The 21447-nt window shown below is 45.3% G+C and overlaps 1 protein-coding gene across 1 annotated transcript in view; it reads right to left on the bottom strand.

Moving 5' to 3' along the window:
- The window catches only part of LOC144134475 (uncharacterized), a 377143-nt gene that overhangs the window by 226585 nt on the left and 129111 nt on the right, over positions 1-21447 (bottom strand). The window contains exons 31-46 of the mRNA XM_077667385.1: positions 20654-20815; positions 19828-19941; positions 18252-18458; positions 16764-16991; positions 15404-15634; positions 14450-14632; positions 12960-13178; positions 11479-11586; positions 9874-10215; positions 8515-8814; positions 7726-7856; positions 7152-7353; positions 3525-3851; positions 2086-2238; positions 1295-1459; positions 118-335 (exon numbers count right to left, since the gene is read on the bottom strand). Of these exons, the coding sequence (XP_077523511.1) occupies positions 118-335; positions 1295-1459; positions 2086-2238; positions 3525-3851; positions 7152-7353; positions 7726-7856; positions 8515-8814; positions 9874-10215; positions 11479-11586; positions 12960-13178; positions 14450-14632; positions 15404-15634; positions 16764-16991; positions 18252-18458; positions 19828-19941; positions 20654-20815 (3290 nt within the window). The remainder of the gene's footprint in view (positions 1-117; positions 336-1294; positions 1460-2085; positions 2239-3524; positions 3852-7151; positions 7354-7725; positions 7857-8514; positions 8815-9873; positions 10216-11478; positions 11587-12959; positions 13179-14449; positions 14633-15403; positions 15635-16763; positions 16992-18251; positions 18459-19827; positions 19942-20653; positions 20816-21447) is intronic.

Genomic DNA, 21447 nt, shown 5'->3' on the forward strand with positions numbered 1-21447 from the left:
TTGTTTGTGCTTAGGTTGTCTTCAGGTTTACTAAGCGGCAAGGTGTGGTCGAATTCACACTTGAGCACAAAATAAAGGTAAGAAAGACAGTCTGGAGGCCGGCAAGCCAATGCACACCTGTCCTGGAAGCCACTCCAAGCCATGAGAGAGGACTCGAGTCCCTTCACCAGGGCGGTGTGCTTGTCCCAGGCCGAGTCCCAGGCATCGCGCAGACCCCGGGTCTCCTTGCGCACCTGGTCTCTGCTCTCAACGCTCAGGGAGAGGTACATGGCTTCCCCATTGTCCACCACTGCGTTGAGGAGCGCCTGTCCAGCACCCTTCTGCTTCTGCAGCTCCTGCGGGCGCATCGCACAGGTAGCACATCACGCAACTGAACTCGAAAGTGTTGAGCATTTCTTTTGAGCCATGAATAAAGAAAAAAAGACAGTCCTTTCTTCTTACAACTGTCCCAAACGGAATTCAAAGTGAAGAAGTGGTACAGCAACCTTAACGTTGCGCCTATCATCCATCATTAAGAGAAAGGAAGAGGGCAGAGTGGGTCAGAAAACAAACATGGGTTAAGAACATCATAGTCAAAATCAAGCATAAGCAATGGGCTTGGCCAGGGCATGTAATGTGAAGGCAAGATAACCGACAGGCGCTAAGGTAAACGGGCCGGATTCCAAGAGAAGGCAACCACAGAAGTGGGTGGCCAAAAGTTAGGTGGCCATGGCTGGCACAAGATAGCGTTAACTTGAGAGATATAAGAGAGGCCCTTTTCCAGCAGTGGATGTAGTCAAGCTGCTGCTGATGATGATGACAGCATACTTCCTGTCACTGCCACAATCTTCGTCAATATTAAAGAAACAAGAAAAACTAGATATACCATACAAGTGACAAGTGACGTTTTGTAGCGACAGGTACATTACTCTAGCATTTCGAGCGTTCAGCGTGGCAGCACCGTCACATGGTGCGGAGCAGCTGCTGGCGGTGCGGCGCGCCGGTGAAACTGAGTGGGAGGGGGGGAAAGTGAATCGCGTCCAGGGACGCAGATGAAGAAGGAACGCCCAGCGAAACGGAGCGGCAAAAGACTGACTTTGCAATTCGACTGAGTGAGTTGCACTCGGCAAGCTGTAGCTATCGCGTCACTCCAGGTTTAACCAGAGCTAAACCACAGCCATTCTTTAACCAGAATGTCCACTTTTAATATCAAATTTAAGGCATATGTGTTTTTCTGCTTTCCTCTTGTGTTTGCTTTAAAAAAAGAATACTCCGGCAACATTATGGTCCCCTGTGTACGGTGCCAAGTACAGACCTGGAGCCTCTTGAGGTGAGCTTCCAGTGCCTTCTGGTCCCCAGGAACGTCCTTGCAGCCATCCAGGCTGGCTTCCATTTGGGAGAGCCAGTCACGAAGGTCCTGCTTGGCCTGCTCAAAGGCCTTTTGCGTCTGCTCCAGCTGTTCCAGCTGGGTGAGGGCACCCTGCGGCAAGCACAGATCACGCAACAAATGTCAGATCAGGAACAGTGTGCATGCTGTTATACATTAAAACTAAATTAAACAAGAATTCTTTTTGCCAGTTGTGTGAATTGTTAGTCCAGACAATTCACAGAGTACTTGGGTACCATACAAAGCCGAGTCTGCTGTGTGTCTCCCCTTAGTGAGCCATGAAAACACATGATTTCATCATGCAGTGGTTGAAGGCATTGGGGTCGGGGTTAAAAGCTTTGCAAGTCTCAGCCTCGTTAAAATACACATGCTTTTACAGTCATGAACGGATTTAAGAAAGGCATAGGAGAAGAGACCACCCCTCGAGAGAGAGAGAGAGAGAAATTTTCCGGAGAAAAACCATACTTGCCTCCATTTTATTCAACAAAGAAATTTGAAATGTGCTGTGCAAACAGTATCCCCATTTCCAAAACTGCCCCTTTCCAAGCAATGCTCATATATCTGCTCCTGTTTGAATATTATGTTACTACACAGCATCAAGCAACAAGTTTCACAATCTTCGACAAGACTGCACAGTATCGCAAGGTCAGGTTATGAACCACACAGAGAGCGAGGGCTAGGTGCACCACTCAATCCTGAAAGGAGGAAGCAGCCCTCACCTGCAGCGTGGCTTCCAGGTGCAGCAACCGGGCAGCCAGCTGGGAAACCTGGTTGGGCACTTGGGTATCAGGCACATGTGCAGTGACGCTGGCCACCGTCGCCTCCAGCTCCTGCATGCTGGACTTCTGGCCATGCACCTCCTTCAGCAACGACTGCGAGTGGTGGCAGATCACGTCAGTATGTGGCGCACACCTCTTGCTAAAAATGCTTCCCTTAGTACATACCAAATGTCAGTGACTGGAAACACAAGGGCATTTATTTTGACCCCATTATACATACGACCCCAATATACATACTTCACAACATTTCCTTGCTTCTTTGCTACAATGTTTATTCCTTGGAAATCAAAGAGCAGCAGCTCAATGCAGCATTTTTTAAGGTTCGGACATGAAAACAAACAAGTATAGAGTGGTCCAACATGACCACCTGATTCTATTTTTGCACTAAAGATGATCCAACCGTGCAATGCACAGTTCATGATGGCCTGTTCTAATGTCATCACCTGGCTTTGTTTACTTAAAATATATGGTGACCCATGCGGGATGCTCATGTGGGGTACCCCCCCTCTTATATATTTATATATATTTATTTTTTGAGCACTGCCCCCCCCCCCCCCCCCTCCTTTCCTGTAACACTCGGCTGCACGAATGCTTTTTGACTACTCCGACAATGACGACAAATATACTTTTCGTTACTTGAGTGCACTGAATGTAGACAGAATGAGGACAAACGAGACAAGATACCAACTGGACATTTGTCGCATTGCTGACAAACATACTTTGCCCGGCGACCTTCACATTAAAGGGTCCCTAAAACGTTTTTGAAGGTGACTATAAAATGTGGGCATTGCGTAGTGTAAAGGCTACTGGGCACTTATGCCACTCAAAAACAAGCCAATAAATTACAATTTTTTTAAATTCCCATCCTGTGTCTCGCGGTGATGCCCGGTGCCGGTCTCTCGCACGAAATCCTGCCTCGCGACGTCATGAAGCTTGCGTGATACAAGTTGTGAGGGGCTCTCACTGGCTAGCCAAAAGCAGCAACGACATTCGTAGACGAAGTAAGCTAAAGAGGCCGGTCGCACGGCTGGCTGGAGATGGCGGTGCATGGCTCGATTCTTCCTCTCTCCCTTCTACTGTCGTGGCGTGGTAAGGGAGCGAGCGAGGTGAGCGTGGTGAAACGTGGTACTGGCCTGTAATCTGTACTTTTTGAAAACTACAACCGCTTTTTCGTTTGCCTCCAAGTTTCAGCTATGTATTTAGGTAGTACTGTAAGGATGCATACTTTTTTTTTTTTTTTTCAGATAACCTAAGAATGCCTGCCAAATGCATCTTGGTGACATGAATCTAACAGTGTGAGAATGATGCCTATTTGTTCTACTTCTTTTCAAGCATTCACTTCTAGGAGGTTATTCCGCCTGAATAAACAGTCCCCTCACCTTGAGGATGGATATTTGGTCCTTGAGCAGAGGCAGGTCGACCTGGCTGGCTGCCTCGCTCTTGGCCCTGGCCTCGGCGTCCCTGAGCCAGTCGGAGAGGCTCTCGAAGAGCGTCTCAAAGTGCTGCCACTGGTCGAGGCTGCGCCTGAGGGCCTCCCTCGTCTGAGTCAGGGTGGAGGTAAACGTGGACCACTCGGAGCAGATGCGGCTGCATTCCTCCTGCAGTGAGGGCACCCTCTCGGGGGAGCAAGCCTGGCTCAGCAGGTTGACGGCGTTGCAGTACTGCTCCTTGCGCTTCTCTCCTTGCTCCAGGGTTGACTCCAGCTCCTGCGTGTGATGACAAGAAATGGTTTGAACGTTTATCATGCATCAAGTTGTTGCTAAATAAATGACAGGGAAAATGATGTATAATCAGCTTGTAGGGTCCTGGTTTCCCACAGCAATGTTGGTAGCAATGCAAGGAGGGCAAAGATGAGAAAGTTAGGACCGTGTGGTGGCAAAGACATCTACTACAGCAGACCTAATTGTGTGCAGTGTCATGGGAGGGCGCTAGTTGCGCAGCAAAGGTGTCTGCGACAACAGGTCCAGTTGTGAGAATGAACACGGAGGGCACTAGGTGCGTGATGGCACAGGGGAGGTCGTACAAGACAAGGAGATGAATAAAAGTTCTCAGCATGGGTGCCGTGTGTGTGAAGTTGTGCATAGTGTCAGCGCCGAAGCGTGCCAAGAGAAAAAGAATTATATTCAAAAGACTCAGCGGTGCCAGCAAAGGTCAGCTGCATAAAAGAATAAATACTTGACTAAGTGAAAAGGAACGACAAAAACAGCAGTGTAACCATTGCGCTGGGTGAAATCCAAGGTATGCCTTTATACAGTCGAACACGGATATATCGAACTCGAAGGGGATCGCGAATTAATTCGATATATTAAAAATTCGATATAAAAAAATACAGGCCCAGAGACTTTACCTGTGGCGGACGATGACCTACCGATCGGAGCATTCAAGAATGACAACTATTTCCGCACACACGACGCAACGTAATGCTTTATTTGCGTGAAAAAAAATCGCTTATGTTCGTCTGCTTCTTCGCCTTGCAAATGAAATTAAAGACTCCAACCTCGATCTTATCGAGGCTGTTCAGGTGCGAAAGCCCGGTTCCTTCCATGTCGCCGCAACAACGGCGAATCAAGCTGAACGCGGCCGCCACTTCAGCGGTGGAGTACGAGCGTGTAGCCGCCCCCTCGTCCGCAGGATCTTCGTCACCACTCGAGCTGTCGGCCTGGGTCCCTGCGACTGCAGCTACAATGTCCTCGTCGGCGAGGCTCGCAACAGCCTGAACATTGCTGTCAACGTTCACAAAATCGTCAGCAGACACTTCGGCTGGAACGGCAGCCGGGAAAAGGGACGACAACTCGCGAAACGCGTCGTCCATGCGCTCGCTGTCGCCGTCGCCGTTTTCGCAGGTTTCGGGAAGTTTGGCCGTCACGAGGCCTGCCTTCCGGAAGCAGTTGGCCACGGTATCCTGCTTCACGTCTCTCCAGGCGCCCGTCATCATTTGAATGGCCCCCAGCAGGTCAACCTTAAGCTCGTGCCCATGCGGAGGTTCACCAAAAGCCTATCAATGAGTCGCCTCCTGTAGCCGACTTTGAACGACTTAATGATGCCCTGGTCGAGCGGCTGCAACTTCGCTGTCGTGTTCGCCGGCAGAAACTTGAGCGCGATGTTTTCGAGCTCGCAGGTGGTGTGATGGGCCGAGCAATTATCGACGAGAAGGCAAGCGTGACGCCCCGACTTGCCCAGTTCAGCGTCCCACGCTTGCAGCCATTCTGTAAACAGCTGACGCGTCATCCACGCCTTCTTATTGAAGGCGTAGCGAACGGGGAGCTGCTTACAGTTTTTGAAGCAGCGCGGTGCCCTTGCTTTGCCGATCACAAAGGGCTGGAGCTTTTGAGAGCCATCCATGTTGGCAGCGAGCAGAACGCTCACGCGGACTTTGCTCATCTTGCCCCCGTGACACGTGCTGCCCCGGACGTCGAGCGTCTTGCTGGGCAGCATCTGCCAAAACAACCCGGTCTCGTCGGCGTTGAAGATTTGCGCGGGTGAAAACTTCGCGCAAATTTCCGGCCATTCCTTCGAAATCCACTGCTGGATATCCTGGCTGATGACGGCTCCGCTTTCCCCAGAAATGGTTTTGCCAACTATCTTATGGCGGTTCTTAAACCTCTGCAGCCACCCTGTGTTGTCGGCGAAGTTGTCATCACCGAGTGCAGCGGCAAACCATTTGGCTTTAGCCATTAGCATTGGGCCATCCACCGGAATGTTCTTAGCCCGCACCTCTAAAAACCACGCATAGAGAGCCTTTTCAACTTTCTCGTGGGCAGGAGCGCGCACACGACAAGCTCCCGACGTTCGTTGCTCCGCCGCTTTCGACTTTATGTCCGCCTTGTTTTTTAACAAGGTGCTTAGGGTGCTCCGAGGAATCCCGAAGTCGTCTGCCACCGTCGCACTTTTCTCGCCTGCCTCAACACGCTGAATGGCTTTCAGCTTTGTCGCAAAGTCCAGGTTCTTGCGCTTCTTGACGCTGCTTGTGCTTGCTGCGGCCATTGCTTCCGCGTCAGCTCACCACGATCCAGTCACACACGTGTCGTGAGACGCACGCAAAACAATATTGAACACGAAACACAAGAACGCGCACAAAACACAAGAATTCACGTGCGCAGCTTCCGCCAACAAAGCGCTCGCGATGGCGACAGCGAAGGCGACAGCGACCTCCGAGGGCGACAGCGACGTACGAAAGGCACGAGCTGTGGTTGGCTGAGCAAAACTCGTGAAAAAGCAACAAGAAAAAAAAAAGGCAAAAGGAGGAGGCCGCCGGCGCCTTCGTTCCTGGCTGCCTTTTGGTTACGCGGGGGAAGGATGAGAGACATTGGGAGAGAGAAAAAAAAAAAGCTGTTCCGCAAGTCGGAGAGCGTGCACAGCGGGAGTACAGTCCGAGCCTCCCTCCCCCTCGCTCTCACATTTTCCGAGCCTTTCAAGGGAGGCGCGGAGCTCGCGGGTGCAGCGAGTGCCGAGATCGCGCGGCGTTCTATATATCCAATGGCGGATAAAAATATCGTTCGATATAAACGTACGAATTTCTATACTTTTACACAGAATTTTCAAGGGGATAATTGACGAGTTCGATACAGACAATAATTCGATATATGTGGGTTCGATATATCCGTGTTCGACTGTAGTATGATGTGTGCAACTGCTTTGACACAGCCTCTATGACATAATACAGCACTGTGTCACTGGATTCAACTGAGCACACTTAATTGAATAGAACTCAATCAATGAAATTCAAATGGATTCAAAAATTCTCTTTGTTCTAGATCTGCCATAGCTGGAATTCTGACAATGTGTGGTTCTGCTTAGACATACATACATGGGAGTAGCTAACTGCCAAGAAACACTGTCACGAAATAAAGCATTTTCAGGCCTCACACCACCTCATGTGAAAAGTATGCATTCTAGAAAAGAAATGAGGGTATCCATGGAATCTGCATTCTTCTGGCTTCAACTCCATAAAGGAGTACATGAACAGTATCAGATGTTATTCCCATATTCAGACGTCACTATCTCACCTGCAGAGTCACAAGACGAGCCTCAAGTCCAAAGCGGTCGCCATGTGTGGCACCCTCGGCACCACCACTACACCATGCCAGTTTGTCATTGGCTGTGGAGAGCCAGTGCTGCAGCTCGGCCAGCGTTCCCTGGTGGTGTCGGTCCAGGATGGAAAGCAAAGCTGCTGATGCCCTCGACGCTTGGTTCTTGGCCGCTTCCAGCCTGGCAGGGAAATAAGAAGAGGTCTCTCGTGATAATGCACAGTTTAGGAAGCCTTGCCAAGTAGCTATGTTGCAACAAGCAAAAAAATTAGCCTACAATTCCTGACTGCCACAAAATCTGCCACTCCATCTTTTATGATATCATACCACCGGCTGCTTATAACGGCAAAAGCTTTCCACTATGTGAACCTCCGTCTGACCACTACCATTCAATGACTTGTACAATGCATGTCCTTCTCCTAACATTTTGTGCAGTCCCCCATCAGCTAATCTAAGCAGCATTTTGGAAGCTTTCAGTTGACATGCAAGTACACAAGGTTACACTCTGCTCACCTCGGAATCATAACGTGCCAAGATGTGGTGGATAACATACCTTGCTTTCAACTTGTCTTGCTCCCTCTGGAGATGGCGCACCTCCAGATCTGGTTGAGTGCGGATAAGCTTCGCCATCTTCTCTTCGATGCGGGTCAAGCCATTGTTCGAGTTCAGGGCATCTTCCAGTTTCTTGCGTGAAAAGTGTCACAAGGAGAAGCCAGTAAGTGGCAAGCAGGAGAAACCTCGGCAAGGGGTGAAGATAAACAAAACTAGGCCATGCTTCTAAAATTTAGAGAAAACCGGCAAAAGTGAAATTCCAATATGTTTGGTGCTACCAAACCCAAAACCATCACTAAACTGCACAATTCTCACAAAGCATGACAAACCAGTGAGCAGCTTCTTGTTACAGCAAATAGTACTTGGAAACTTATTCAAAAGGCAGCTACTTATCAGTCTTAAACCCTCTCCTAGTCAGGATAAATACTGAGTCCCCCGTAGAGGAGACCTCATACCCATTCGGTGCAATTTCTGTGCATGCCCTGTAGACCTCCTAACATTTGCAAACAAAAGTGTGTGACGCCACGGTAGGTGAAAACCGGGAAGCCACATTTGAGCAGTTCACATGAAGACGTGCCAGCAGGCACACAGCCAATATCAATGCTGCCCCATCTTTGTGATGTTGGGACGTGAAAGAGGTCTGCAGGCACAGTTCATGCATTGATTTTAAGTCAATTGCACCTAAAACACACTCATTCTTTAGCGCTAATAACGTTTTATCAGAAATCAGCACTCGCTCCCTCGTATTCTCCCATTTTTCTCACTTACTACACAAAGGCATTAGGCTTACCCGGCATTCCTCCAGACGCTGCAATAGCACGTCGTCAGAGCCTGTGGTGTTATCGCAGCGTGACAGGGCTTCCTTCTGTTGGCGCAACCAGTCAGAGAATTTGTCCATCTCATCCTTGACGTCGGCTTCTTGCTCCTCAACTTGGCTCAACATGGAGCGCAAGCGATCGGCAAGATCCTGGGCTTCCTCGAAGCCACACTGGATGGAGCTGCGAGCAGAGTCCAGAGCTTGCTGCATGTCCAATGATTCCAGCTGGGTCTGGAGGTTGGTAAAGAGCTGCTGCTGAGTCTCCAGCTCTGTCTGCAATGGAATGGTGAAGGAATGGTTAGAGCATTAGAGCTGCTCAGGTATAAGGCTCCAAAGACTGAGTGCCGCTGAGGTCAAGAGTGATTTACGAAGCAAAAGTAACAAGAGCTGATCCTCAGTACGAATTTATATGAGCAAGCAAATGCTCCTGCAGGCCTCTTTAACCACTAGCAAACAAAGTCAGCTCTGTCAAAGCATAAATGTAGTACTCAAACAATTGTGCTGAAGCTCCTGGAGTCAGCGCTAAAAACACCAAACTGTCAAGCAAAAAAAAATGACTGAGGATGGTGGAGCAACTGGGTTGGTGACAACTATAATGCATTCAATGAATGAAAGTCAGCATAAGAAAGAGACCCATAAGACGTCGATTCATGGCAGACTAATACAAACAACTATTACTAGTAAGAGAGATATTACTAGTAAGTAATCATGAAGAAAAGTTACTCGTCCTTTTTATGTCTTTGAGCAAAGCGCTTTCAAAAATACTAAGCCTAACATAGTGCACTATAGTAGAGTCATAAATTCAAACTCGCTTAATTTGAGCTTCCAGTTTAGTTGACCTGAAGGCTTCGAGTTCAATTTTGCATAATTCATATACCTTTAGTCCCCTTCAAGTGTAAACAAGCAAGCATTCAGTGTATCTGCTTTTTGAAACTGAAAAAACAGAAGGCACGTGAAACTCATTTTTTGGCAGCATAAGGACCCGACCGCAGCGGCTGCGTTTTTATGGAGGCAAAACGCTAAGGCGCCCGTGTGCTGCGCGATGTCAGTGCACGTTAAAGATCCCCAGGTGGTCGAAATTATTCCGGATGCCTCCACTATGGCACCTCTTTCTTATTTCACTCCCTCCTTTATCCTTTCCCTTACGGCTTGGTTCAGGTGTCCAACGATATATAAGACAGATACTGCGCTATTTCCTTTCCCCAAAAAACCAATTATTATGATACAACCATCGCTCCACACAATGTAAGAGAGAGCTTGCAGCCCATGCTTGTTACGCAACTGCTAATGCATATCCAGCGCAGAAAAGCCACGACAAAAAAGGAGCGCTACCTCGTAGCGGTCCAGCACAGCTCGTCCCTGCTCCCCCTGCGAGAGGTGGTCCAGGGCCCCCCGCATGCACTCGCAGATGTCCTCCAGCCAGGCCAGGATCTCCTCACGGGTTGTCTCCACCTGTTTCCAGATGGTGTAGCGGCCATCCAGGTCACGCAGCATAGCCTGCAGCATCTCGGCTCCCCGACGCCAGCGGTCTTCGCGGTTCTGGAGCGACTCCTTGAGCTGCTCGCCTGCCGGAGCCAGGCTCTCAATGGCCTCAGTCTTCTCGATGAGCTCTTGTGTCTTTTGTTGGTACGAGTCAAAGGTTGGCTGCTGCTTGCGGACTTCCTCCTGCTGTGTCTGCAAGGGAAAGTGCACATAAAAGTAGTGCATCTGTCAGTGGCATAAACCAAACCAAAAAAAAAAACATGCAACTGGCAAATGACAAAAGTTAGGACAACAATTAATGATGTATTATGATGAAATGAATTCCTCCCACAATTTCAAGTTTCTGATAGTGTATGCACCAGTGACATGAAACCTGGTATCATGATTTATAGACATAGGCTATGCCTCAGGCTGGATGCAGTAGTGAAATGTTGACAGAGGAAACAATTTCAAAGTTGTGTTTTTGCTCCTGCAGTCCTTAAACAAATTTCTTAATCTTTAACACTTGCTATTGTTGTAGCTTTTTAACTTCGCAGGTTCAAAGAAGCCCTCTCTTTCGCCCGACACACCGCGCAGCCCAAAGCTCATCGAGAAGTTGCCTTCTCCTACCAGTTTGCGAGCCTAGTGGTGAAGGTTGCTCTAACTATGCAGAAGACCAGCAGGAAAAAATAAAAAGTCGCATTATACTCGTACCGTGGAACCGAATATAACGCGGGATGCATTTTGAAACAGAGGGAAAAAAAATGGCGTTATGTATATGCGTGTGAACACGGTAATTGGACTATGCAGAGCAAGAAACGTGGGGCGCAGAGAAGACAAGGCAGACCAAACACACTGAACTTCCACTCAAAGCAAGTGCAGTGCCCAGAAGTGTCCCATCCTCTCCCCTGTGGCCGTCCCCATTTTTGTGCTGTGCAATCCATTCCTTACAATGCTAACATCCCAACAGTTACAGTTAAGATTCATGTCTAGACAGCTTAGTTCCAACTCCATCCAATTTTCATTTTTAGTAAAAATAGGCTGTTTGATTGGCTCTTTCTGGCTATGGCGTTCTGCCACATTTATTACTGAGAAAGCTTCATTTAAAAATTTTCACGCCAATCGATTTCAAGTCGCGACATTTGCACCCAAAAAAAGGCTCCGTCATTATAGTTTTGAAGTGAATGGTGGTGTAGTGTAGTCTTCGGGATCCACATCTAAAAGTGTCAACACACTGCAGTTTACTTGCAAAATCATCTGGTGATGACGTGATGACGGCACCTGTATTTCATTTTCTAGCCTTTGCTAGCTTATAAGATCTCTGTGTTTCATTGAAAGCGGTGTCTTTATCGTAACAGTGCAGTAATCTGTTGATACAGGCCGATTTCAATTTGTCCTCAGGGTCCATTTAACAAGGTAAGGCATGTAAAAAAAATGAGCAAGGCAGCTGTAGCCCCTAGAAACCATTGTACTTACCCCAAGCTTTTCTGTTTGCTCAGTGAGTGACTTTCCATCTTCAGCCGGGGCAGCCTCGACCTCTTCCAACGTTTTCTCCACTTTGTCCATTGTGTCATCGATTTTGTGCTGCACACCAATCACATAATTTCTGGCATCATTCACCATGTGCACTACCCCACTCAAAAAATTGCATTAGCATTTTCATTCATTTTTCGGTCATCTTGCATATATCGCCTTCACACTACCGTAAACTTATGTCAAATAGCAGGCACCAGCTCATCTCTCTTTACAAAGTTGTACTGACTATTGTTAATAATATACTGGTCAGCTGACCTCCACCAAGTGCCACTTTGTTGCTGAGTGTTTGTCATCATGGTTTAATGCAACGATGAGAAAGTATGTCTTCATTTTCGCAACCACTGGTAAAAATCTACCCAAGCCTACCTTTTGCTAACAGTTCTTTGTCTGTTGACATTTTGTTTTTATTTTGTAATAACATACATTTTATTTTATTATAACAGTATATTATCACTACTTTCACAATGTGTAACGCCGCCGACATATTGCCTTAAGGGGGGGAGCCTGGTCTTGAAAAGAAAATTTTATTAATGTAGTAATAATTATGAAACCTTCACGGAACATGTATTTTTGTGCGCTGATTCTAAATATGTAATTTAATTTCATGTAAAACAATTTCTTGGGCACTTATATAATTTTTATGCAATTATTTTGCGAAGAGCTTGGGAGAAAATTTGCTGTAGGATCGCTGAAATGTATGCCATTGGGTCGTCTTGGTACTAAGGAATGCAATAAGGGTAAAATTATCATCCTCGCTATTATAGAACTTGAGTTATAGGGTATTGAAGCTGCCACTTCAGAAACGAGAATACACACTTTTCTTCGCATTTCTGAAGCGACAACTTTAAAACCCTATAACTTATGATAGGCAGGAAGACAATTTTCCCCTTATTGCATTCCTTAGTATCAAGAGAACCCAATGGCATACATATCAGCAAGTTTCCCGCAGCAAATTTTTTTTAAAGCTCTTCACAAGATACATGCATAAAAATTACATAAGTGCTCAAGGAATTGTTTTACATGAAATTAAATGAGATATTTAGAATCGGCACACAAAAATACATGTTCCCTGAAGGTTTCTAAACTGCGACTTCAGTAATAAAATTTTTCTTTTCATGACCAGGCTCCCCCCTTATAGGTTAGGTTTTTCTCACTGCTGCCTTACATGCGATAAAGTCATATCAGTGGTAAAGTTCCATGGCAGCAGTTTTACTGCTCGACTATTGGACATAATTCTTTTGCCAAAGGTAAAAAATATGACAAGGTTATTACTTTAACTTTGCTGTTCCGTGTGTTTATGTCGCAGTGAGACTGAAGCAGTCGAACCTAGGCCTTCAATTCGATTCAATATAATTCAGTTCAATGAAGTTCAATTCAGGTATACAACATAAATAGAAACGGGGGCCACACATTATGCCCACCTCCAATTGCTGGCATTCCTTCCAGAGAGTCTGGGTGGACGCCAGCAGCTTTTGTGCCCTGGTCGCCTCGGAGGTGAGGTTCTCCCAGTCGGAGGCTAGGGAACCCAGAGGCTCCTGGACCTTGGGGAAGCAGGAGGCGTCCGCTTCGATGAGCGAGCGGCCCAACTGCTGGGTGGCCTCCTGGACTGCCTGCTGCTCCTTCAGCTTCTTCTGCAGTTGCTGTTGACACAAGTACACAGGACTAGTCAATGAAGCACCCTATAGCAGTGGTTTCCAATCACACCCCGCACCTCCCGCATGCGAGGTGAATGCTCAGACCACTAGGCTACCGCTGCGGTCCTAAATAGGGAAGTGACCTGACCAAAACCAGTTCAATGAAAGAGGCTAGCCCTATTTTTGGCTTGACCTAAAGTGCGCAACACCTTTCCCGTCATCGAAGGTCTTCTCTCTCTTGCCCAGTTCTACACAGTGTTTCGTACTGGCACCAACCCTCAGCGATGAGACAGATCACATATTTTTAGCTCAGACTTCAAGGGATCAAGCACCAAGTGCCACAGTGCAGCACTGTTTTATAGCACTATTTTGTAGCACTGTATTGTAGCGGAAAAAGGAACTTGGAAGAAATTGCTTGAACTTCCTGAATGCAGGCGGCGTAGCCAGCCAAGAAAAATACCAGACAGCTGGTACACTGAGGATAACTCTATCTAGTTCTTGTTCTTAGTAAAATAAGATTATGTGGACCATCCTGAGCACGTTGATGCTTGTCCAATAGCAAAGGTGCATTCATTGCTGAGAAAATAGCACTTCAAACATTTTGCTGCCACTCAACTCGAAGCAGTGATGTCTACCACCGATGTTATTCTACAGAGTAGAAAACTCCGCGATCACCGTATGAAGTGATCACATCAAAAAAAACTGTCAATACACCACAGCTTACTTGTGAAATCAGTCAGTCGTGGCGACACCTGTTTTTTCTTTCTAGGCCTTTTCTAGCTTATAAAAACTCTAGTCCAGGAGAGCAAGCTGCCAGACTAGTTGGTGATGCATGTTGTTTACTAGGAAGCACAAAAAACGGACAAGAGAGGGAGTAGGTTTTATTTATTTATCTTTTTTTTTTTAAATCAGCAACTTCTTGTGACTTCTTTATCAGAAAAGGGTCATCAACAGGAATGTGCTTAAGCTTGCTAAGCAAGAAGCGGCTGACGCTATGTTGCCATGAGCCCTTCTTGCTAACAACTGTCCTGAATAGCACATCCGGTTTGTGCGTTTTTGCCGAGAAGCGCTCGTGAACGTGTTTTTGTGTCCCCTACTCCGTCCCTCGTCCGTTTTTTGCGCTTCCTAGTAAACAACAAAAAACTCAGTGTTCAGTGAAGGCAGCATCTTTGCTGTTATAGCGCGGTAAACTATCTGTACAAGCCAACTTCGATCAGACCTCGGTGTTCCCCTTAAAGAGTGGTCAGGGTGGCTTCGCTGTCCTCTGTACAGCTCACCTCCACTTCTTCAACCATGGTGGCCAGGCCCTCGGGTGTGGCCGATTTTGGCTGCAGAGCGTGCAGCTTCTCGGTCGTGACGGTCACAAACTCCTTCGTGTCCCCCAGCTTCTTGTTGAAGTTGTCCCACTTATTCTCCAGCTGAGTGACTTCCTCCTGCTTCTTCTGCAGCACTTTCCCCACCTGAGGGATTGAAATTCGGACAATGATATATAACAAAATTTGGGAAGATGCGAGGCACTTAGAAGTACCAAAAATAAGATGATTAAGCCCGATCTTAATCCATCGCAGTTTTCCTGAGACATTCAGTGTCAGAACTGCTTAACGTAGTAGATAGCTTGGTAGGAAAGTACAGCTCTATTTTCGAAAGGGCAAATTAACAGAAAAAGTTTGTTTTCCTCTGTTACATCTCATTCTTCGAGTTCATGCGCAAAAATACTGTACAACATGAATTTTTGCTTGTAATTTAGAAGCTCAAAACATATAAGCTTATATAAAAAGCCTACATTTTTTGTAAAAACAATAGCTCTTGGGCCAGTTGGTGCATGTTGAACTTGAAAAACACAAAACTCAAAGACGCGTACACCAGAAAAGCGGTGTCAGACATGGACGAACGCAGCATCCGTTAGTGCGCCTAGCACCTCTTTTCTTGTGTATGAGTCTGTGTTTCCGCTGGAACCGCCTTTCACATTTTTTACGTAACTTTGCACTGACCTTTACAAGCAACGTCACAAATTTACCACTAGTAACATCAGCATGCATGCTGAAGGAATCAAAAATTAAAATTCGGTATTACAATCACATGGTCATGTTTGAAATAAATGCGCATTCCTACTGTTTGAAAACTGGGCCCATCGTTTCTCACTCCATCAGGATGGCAGTGTGCCACGAAGACACAGAAAGACTTTTCAAGAAACAGCAAAACTGATTTCAGCAATTTGAATTCAATTCTACCTTGTCCAGGTGCCCTTGCAATTTGTCCGTCTGCCCACGGATGCTCGTCACGTTGTTGGTGCTGCTGTCCCTGAAGGTTATCTGCACCTCGGTGGCCAGCTTGTCCGTGCTGGTGGCCTCGGGTATTTTCTTCTTCAGCTGCTCATTCAAGTTGCGCAGCTCCTTGGCCGTTTCCTCAAGGTTGTCCACCTTGGCACGCTGCGCTTCGACATTTTGCTGCACCAGTCGTACCTGCGCAAATGTGGCAAGCACATAATAGTAGTGTGCAAGTCGTGATCTCCAGCAACTGCATTTGTTTTCACAAGAGCAGTGTGTTCATTCAAGCTCTACAGCATGTCGGAAAAAAGCAACCTAATAAGCATTGGGCGCAGTAGAATTTCCTGTAAGGGAAAGCAAAGAAATAAAAACATACACAAAAATATTTTCTGCAGCCTTTAAGGTATGTTTTTGAGTTTCATGTTACTTTATTTGTGTGTTCAATGCGAGGCTTACTAACGTCTGAAAACTGAAGAGTCAGTTATCACTAATTCGAGGGCTGAAATAGTGAAAGCTACTTAAGGGGGTATGAGGGTCTCAAAATTTTTTTCTTATTTGTTAACATACCTTGCTGAAACTTAGCATGCAGGTATATCATAGGATGCTGATTTTTAAAATGTATTAAAATTTCAAATATCTCACCTGAAAGGAAATATATGGCAAATTAACATATCCTAATTAGGTCATTTCTTACGGGCCTTTATAGTAATTTATCAGTAAAAGAAAGCTTTTTTAAGAATAAGCAGATATTTGCAAAGGCCCACAGCACATCCTAAAGTCAATAAAATGGCTATAAATTTGTTTTGTTTATCATGAATGAATAACAAAGTTGGAACCAAAAAGCAATGTGGCTGTAATTATCCCACACTTGGGCTAATTACTAATCAATCATGTTTAAAGGAAAAAGGAAAGCTTTAGGATGTGTGGTGGACCTTTAGAAATGTCTACATATTCTTAAAAAAACGTCCTTTAACTGAAAAATTATCATAAAGGCCAGTAAGAAATGATCTAATTGGGATGTTATTTTGCTATAAATTTCTTTCCAGGTGAGATATTTGAAATGTAAATGTGTATTTGGAAAAAGCATTCTATGATAGATCTGCGTGCCAAGTTTCAACAGGTTATGTTGACAAGAAAAAAAAATCAAGTTTTTAAGACCCTCATCCCCCCTTAATGATTACTGTACACAGATGCAAACTTTCAACTACTGAAATAAAAACTGTTTCACAGCTCGTATGTAAAAAAAAAAAATCTGAATACTAGACAGAATTTTCAACACAATTAAAGTAAACTATCAGTCAACGACGCAAGATATAGGGCTGACCTGCTCAATGAAGTCCTTCTGCCAAGACTGGAACTTGATGACATCCTGGAGGAGCTCCTCTCGTTTGTCCAGAAGTTTGCACAGTTCCTCCAGCGTAGCCTTGAGGTTCTCCAGGCTCTTGAGGAGCTGTTCTGACGGTTCTGGTGGAAGGGTCTCGGACAGCTCCGAGAGTGTTTTTCCAAGTGTCTCAATTTCAGTTTTCTTGCTCACCAGTTCCTCCTTAGTTATCTGGAAAAACGGACACGCACCGACTTAGGCTGTGAAGATAAAAAAGACACTTACACATCAATTTATAATTTCAGCTGCTGCAAAAAATGCAGATAATGATATCAAATGCAACAAAAAGGGCTTGTTTCCATTTCGAGACAATGAACTAAACTCTTATATAACATAAAAGTCGGCGCTGCAAAAGCCTCAGGCAACCTCCACAAGCAAGACAAGCAGGCGCTCATGGATCCGACTATAACACATTAGTACCAACTCTGCTTATTAAGACACATATGACCATACTTATATATGGCACTAGACGCCACTACAGCAGCCACCACTTCTGGTTGACAGATGCTCCTTGAAACACATGACCTGTCACGTGACCCACAGCAGACTTTCCTCTCTTGAACTTCTTTCTAGGGAACGCTGCAACGCATATTAACATTGGTTTGTGTGCTATTTTTCTATTTTCCTGTTAAGAAGGGAAGGAAAACTGGTATGTGAACATGCTTGTTTACATGTTTCATTAAGTTGGCCTTTTGGGGCACTCCCCATTGGGCAGCAAAGCTGCCTGCACCTGCCCTGAACAAAAGCTTTTCTTGCGTTTTCTTTACGAGTCCCTGCTTGTATTCTGGACGAGTACACTGGCTGGCGTCCAGCCCTCTCAAATTCAACCCAACAGATGCGAAGACTAACATGCTCAACCTCTTCACTTATAAAGTTTGGGGCTAAAAACATCTTTAAAAGAATACCGACATCTAGTTTTAATTGGATGTTTTCTTCCCTGTAGTGATATCTATTCATTAGAATACATGGATAACCATGTGGTACTTGCCTATGACTGATAAATAATTTGTAATTGAGTTTCTTTACTGGCGCTATTTTGATTTCACTTTCAACAACCGAACAATGGCTTTGACATCAAAGGTGGCTTAAGGTCACATAAGACAAGAAAAAAACGAACAAATATAATCACTGACACATCATTTGTTGTCACTCTGGCTCTTGAAGCAAGTTGGCTAAAGTGGTGCAGTGAGTTAAAACTGCGTATCAGCGATTACAGTGCAATGTTTTGCATGCCTCGCATGACCTAAACCCACCTTACACGTCACAGCCATAGTTCGGTTGTTGAAACGGAAACACCACAGCAGAATATTAATACTAGTACTACTAGTGAGAAACGCATCTTTACAAAGAAGCAAATGCACAAATAAATTTGGCAAAAAACATGGAAGACATGCGCGGAAATTTTGGCCAAGCCAACTGCTGCGCGCTCACCTGCACTTTGCGCAGCTGTCCCTCCAACTGGCCCATGTTGATGTCGCTAGCCTCCTCGGCCTCCTGCCTCAGCTGGTTGAGCACGGCATGGCACAGCTCCACACGCCGCATGAGCTCCTCCCGCTCAGACAGCTGCGAGGTCAGCTGGCTCACCAGTTGGCGCACCGCGGTCGCCAGGTCATTGGCACGCTTGCGCAGCTCCGACACCTGCATGGCACGGCAAAAGACACGCACACTGAGTCCAGTCACTTTGTCTAACAACGCGGAACAGCTGAAGTAATCTACTACTACTACGGATAAGTGCACAGAAAGATGCAAATATTATTCTATACGCTAATGATAAATCAGGCAAAGAAAAATTTTAAGATTCTGGCTAAGGGGGGAAGAGGGTCTTAGACAAAATTTTTTGTTAATGAGGCCGAATTATGAAATCTTCAGAGAACATGTCTTTTTGCATGCTAATTCTAAATATGTTATCTAATTTCATGTACAACAATTCCTTGAGCACTTATGCAATATGTTTTGCAACATTTTGTGGAGAGCTTTCAAGAAATTCTACTGCAGGGAACTTGCTAGAATGCATGCCATTAGTTTCTCTTGACATTAAGCTATGCAGTAAAAGTAAAATTATTAACCTACCTGTCATAAAAGTTGTGTTACAGGATTTTGAAGTTGGCACTTCAGAAACAGGAATACAAATTTTTCTTCCCATTTGTGGAGTACCAAGTTCAAAACCCTGTAGCTCAACTTCTATGATAGGCAGGATAATAATTTTACCCTTATTGCATAGCTTGATGTCAAGACAAGCCGACGGCATACAATCTAGCAAGTTCCCTGCAGCAGAATTTTGTTAAAACTCTCCACAAAAAGTTACATAACATATTGCATTAAGTGCACAAGTATTTGTTGTACATTAAATTAAATTATATATTTGGAATCAGCAAGCAAATATACATGTTCCCTGAAGATTTTATAATTGTGACTTCATTAATAAAAATTTCTTTCTAAGACCAGCTTCCCCCTTAAAGAAAAAACCAAGACCTATGTCATTGCAATAGACGTCATGATTCTAACACCTTGTCAGCTTCAGCTGACAATCTTAATTCTTAAGCACTATTCAACCTCATCACTTCCACTGATAATCTATTTGAGTTGATAACCTCCTCCTGTATAGCCTATTTCCTCCAGTATCATCAAAGAAAGTAACAACATATTGATTGAGTAATAAATAACACCGACTGCTCAGAAGGCCAGCATTCCATAGTTTACATTTTTCAGCAGCTGGCCCAGACAAAGATGATACACGGTCTCCGAAAAGATGTTGGCCGATAACGTGATCTGTGACAGCGGTAAAAGAAATGCACATTTGTTCTTCTGACAAGTCTACAGAATTGTCACTGAATCCAGCTGCTCAATAAGGTGTGGGTTTGGGCTAGTTGATAATCCATTCTTGACAACAAAGCATGCAGAAAATGACGGGGATGAAGACGAGAAAAGGCACAAGCGCTACAGAGATAGCATCTTTTCTTGTCTTCATCCTCGTTGTTTTCTGCGTGCTTTGTTGCCAGCTGCTCACCTGAGCATGCAATGACGCCAACGCCGTGTGGGACAGACCGGGTCCCAGTTGCTCAATGCTGCTCTGCAACTCGCTCAAGGTCTGTTGCTTCTGAGTCACTTCATTGGCAAGGCGCTGCACACGAGGAAAAGAAGACAACACAGTGAATGCACAACAGGCTCTTTGCGCGGGTTTGATCTTAAAGCTACTTCCATCGGTTTTTGGCCAAACATGACGAAGCTGGCCGTTGTGCATTGATTTCATACATGCATTCACCTAAACAGCATTGCAATGAGCTCTAGTGATAGCGGAGAACAGTTTTTCAGTGTAGCATTAATAAAGATAAAAATTTTAAACAACAAAAGCCACTAAGACATAGATACACTGCATAGCACAAGAAACATAATACTGAGTCCCTTTATTTTGATGGGACTGAAAATACTGATTTTGTACACTTTAAAATTTAGTTTTGAAAATGTTTATATTCTCTGATGTGTTACAGAGAAAAATCAATAATTTCCAAAGTGCACCAGAATAAAATGTTTATCTCCAAAGCTGTTTTTTTGCACATTTATTGACACTTGTACACATCACATTAGATATACAGCCATATATAACATCATGGTCAAGATACTGTGCCCACAGAGTGTTCAAACAAAGTCAGAAAGCTAAAATGCCAGCTGCTCAAATTTTACGAATTGACAATACGACTGAAATGTTATTATTAAACACTATGTTCAAAATTTGGTTTCTGCACAATATTCCATCCCAAGAGTTAAAGCCCTTACAATGCTCGTGCTGGTATAAGATAACTATCCAATTCTGAAAAATCAGCTCCAACTCTCACCCTCAGTGACTCCTTCTGTTTCTCCATCTCGGGTGGCGTGGTTCCTTTCAGTGGTTCCTCCATCTGCCGCTCTTTCTCAGTCACCCAGGTGACCACTTCCTCCACCCGTGTCACAATGACCTTCCACCTGTCACCAGTGTTGTTCAGCGACTCCAGCCAGGCCTGCGGTGCAATACATGAAAACATGAAATACTCAGGTGCATCGTATATACATATCACAGCAAAAAATTTGTGCAATAGAGCTGTGCAAATATTTAATACTCTCAAGCATCAAATCTAACATTACTGCAGCCAATTTGGCTGCAAATTGATCAATACTTGTTGCAAACTTCGGAACATTTCCAAACTCAAAGCTTAGGACTGCTCTATAAGACCACAGCCGTGGCCTAGTGGTTGAGCATCCACCTCGCATGCGGGAGGTGCGGGGTTCGATTCCCAGTGCTGCCTGGTGCCCGCCGATGATACAATGGGTACAAGCTTCCCCTGGCCAGGTGCTCGGCTTAATCAGGGTGAAATGCTTGGGAAATGGGTCTTGGAACCCACCTTGAGAAATGGAAAATACCTTGTGTCATGGCGTTCATTGGCCGCAGATGCCCTTGCGTTATTAAAATTCACTATCATCATCATCATCATCATCAGGACTACTCTGTAACACACATTTGTTCATAAGAAAATAGCGAAAATTTGTACTCATGACATAGTACACAATTAAAATGTTCAGAGCATGCCGAAGCTACCACAATCAGACCTTCTCACCCCCCCCCCCCCCCCCTTACCCTTTCTGTCACTGCTAG

Source organism: Amblyomma americanum, chromosome 5 (genome assembly GCF_052857255.1).
Source record: "Amblyomma americanum isolate KBUSLIRL-KWMA chromosome 5, ASM5285725v1, whole genome shotgun sequence".
Taxonomy (NCBI): domain Eukaryota; kingdom Metazoa; phylum Arthropoda; class Arachnida; order Ixodida; family Ixodidae; genus Amblyomma; species Amblyomma americanum.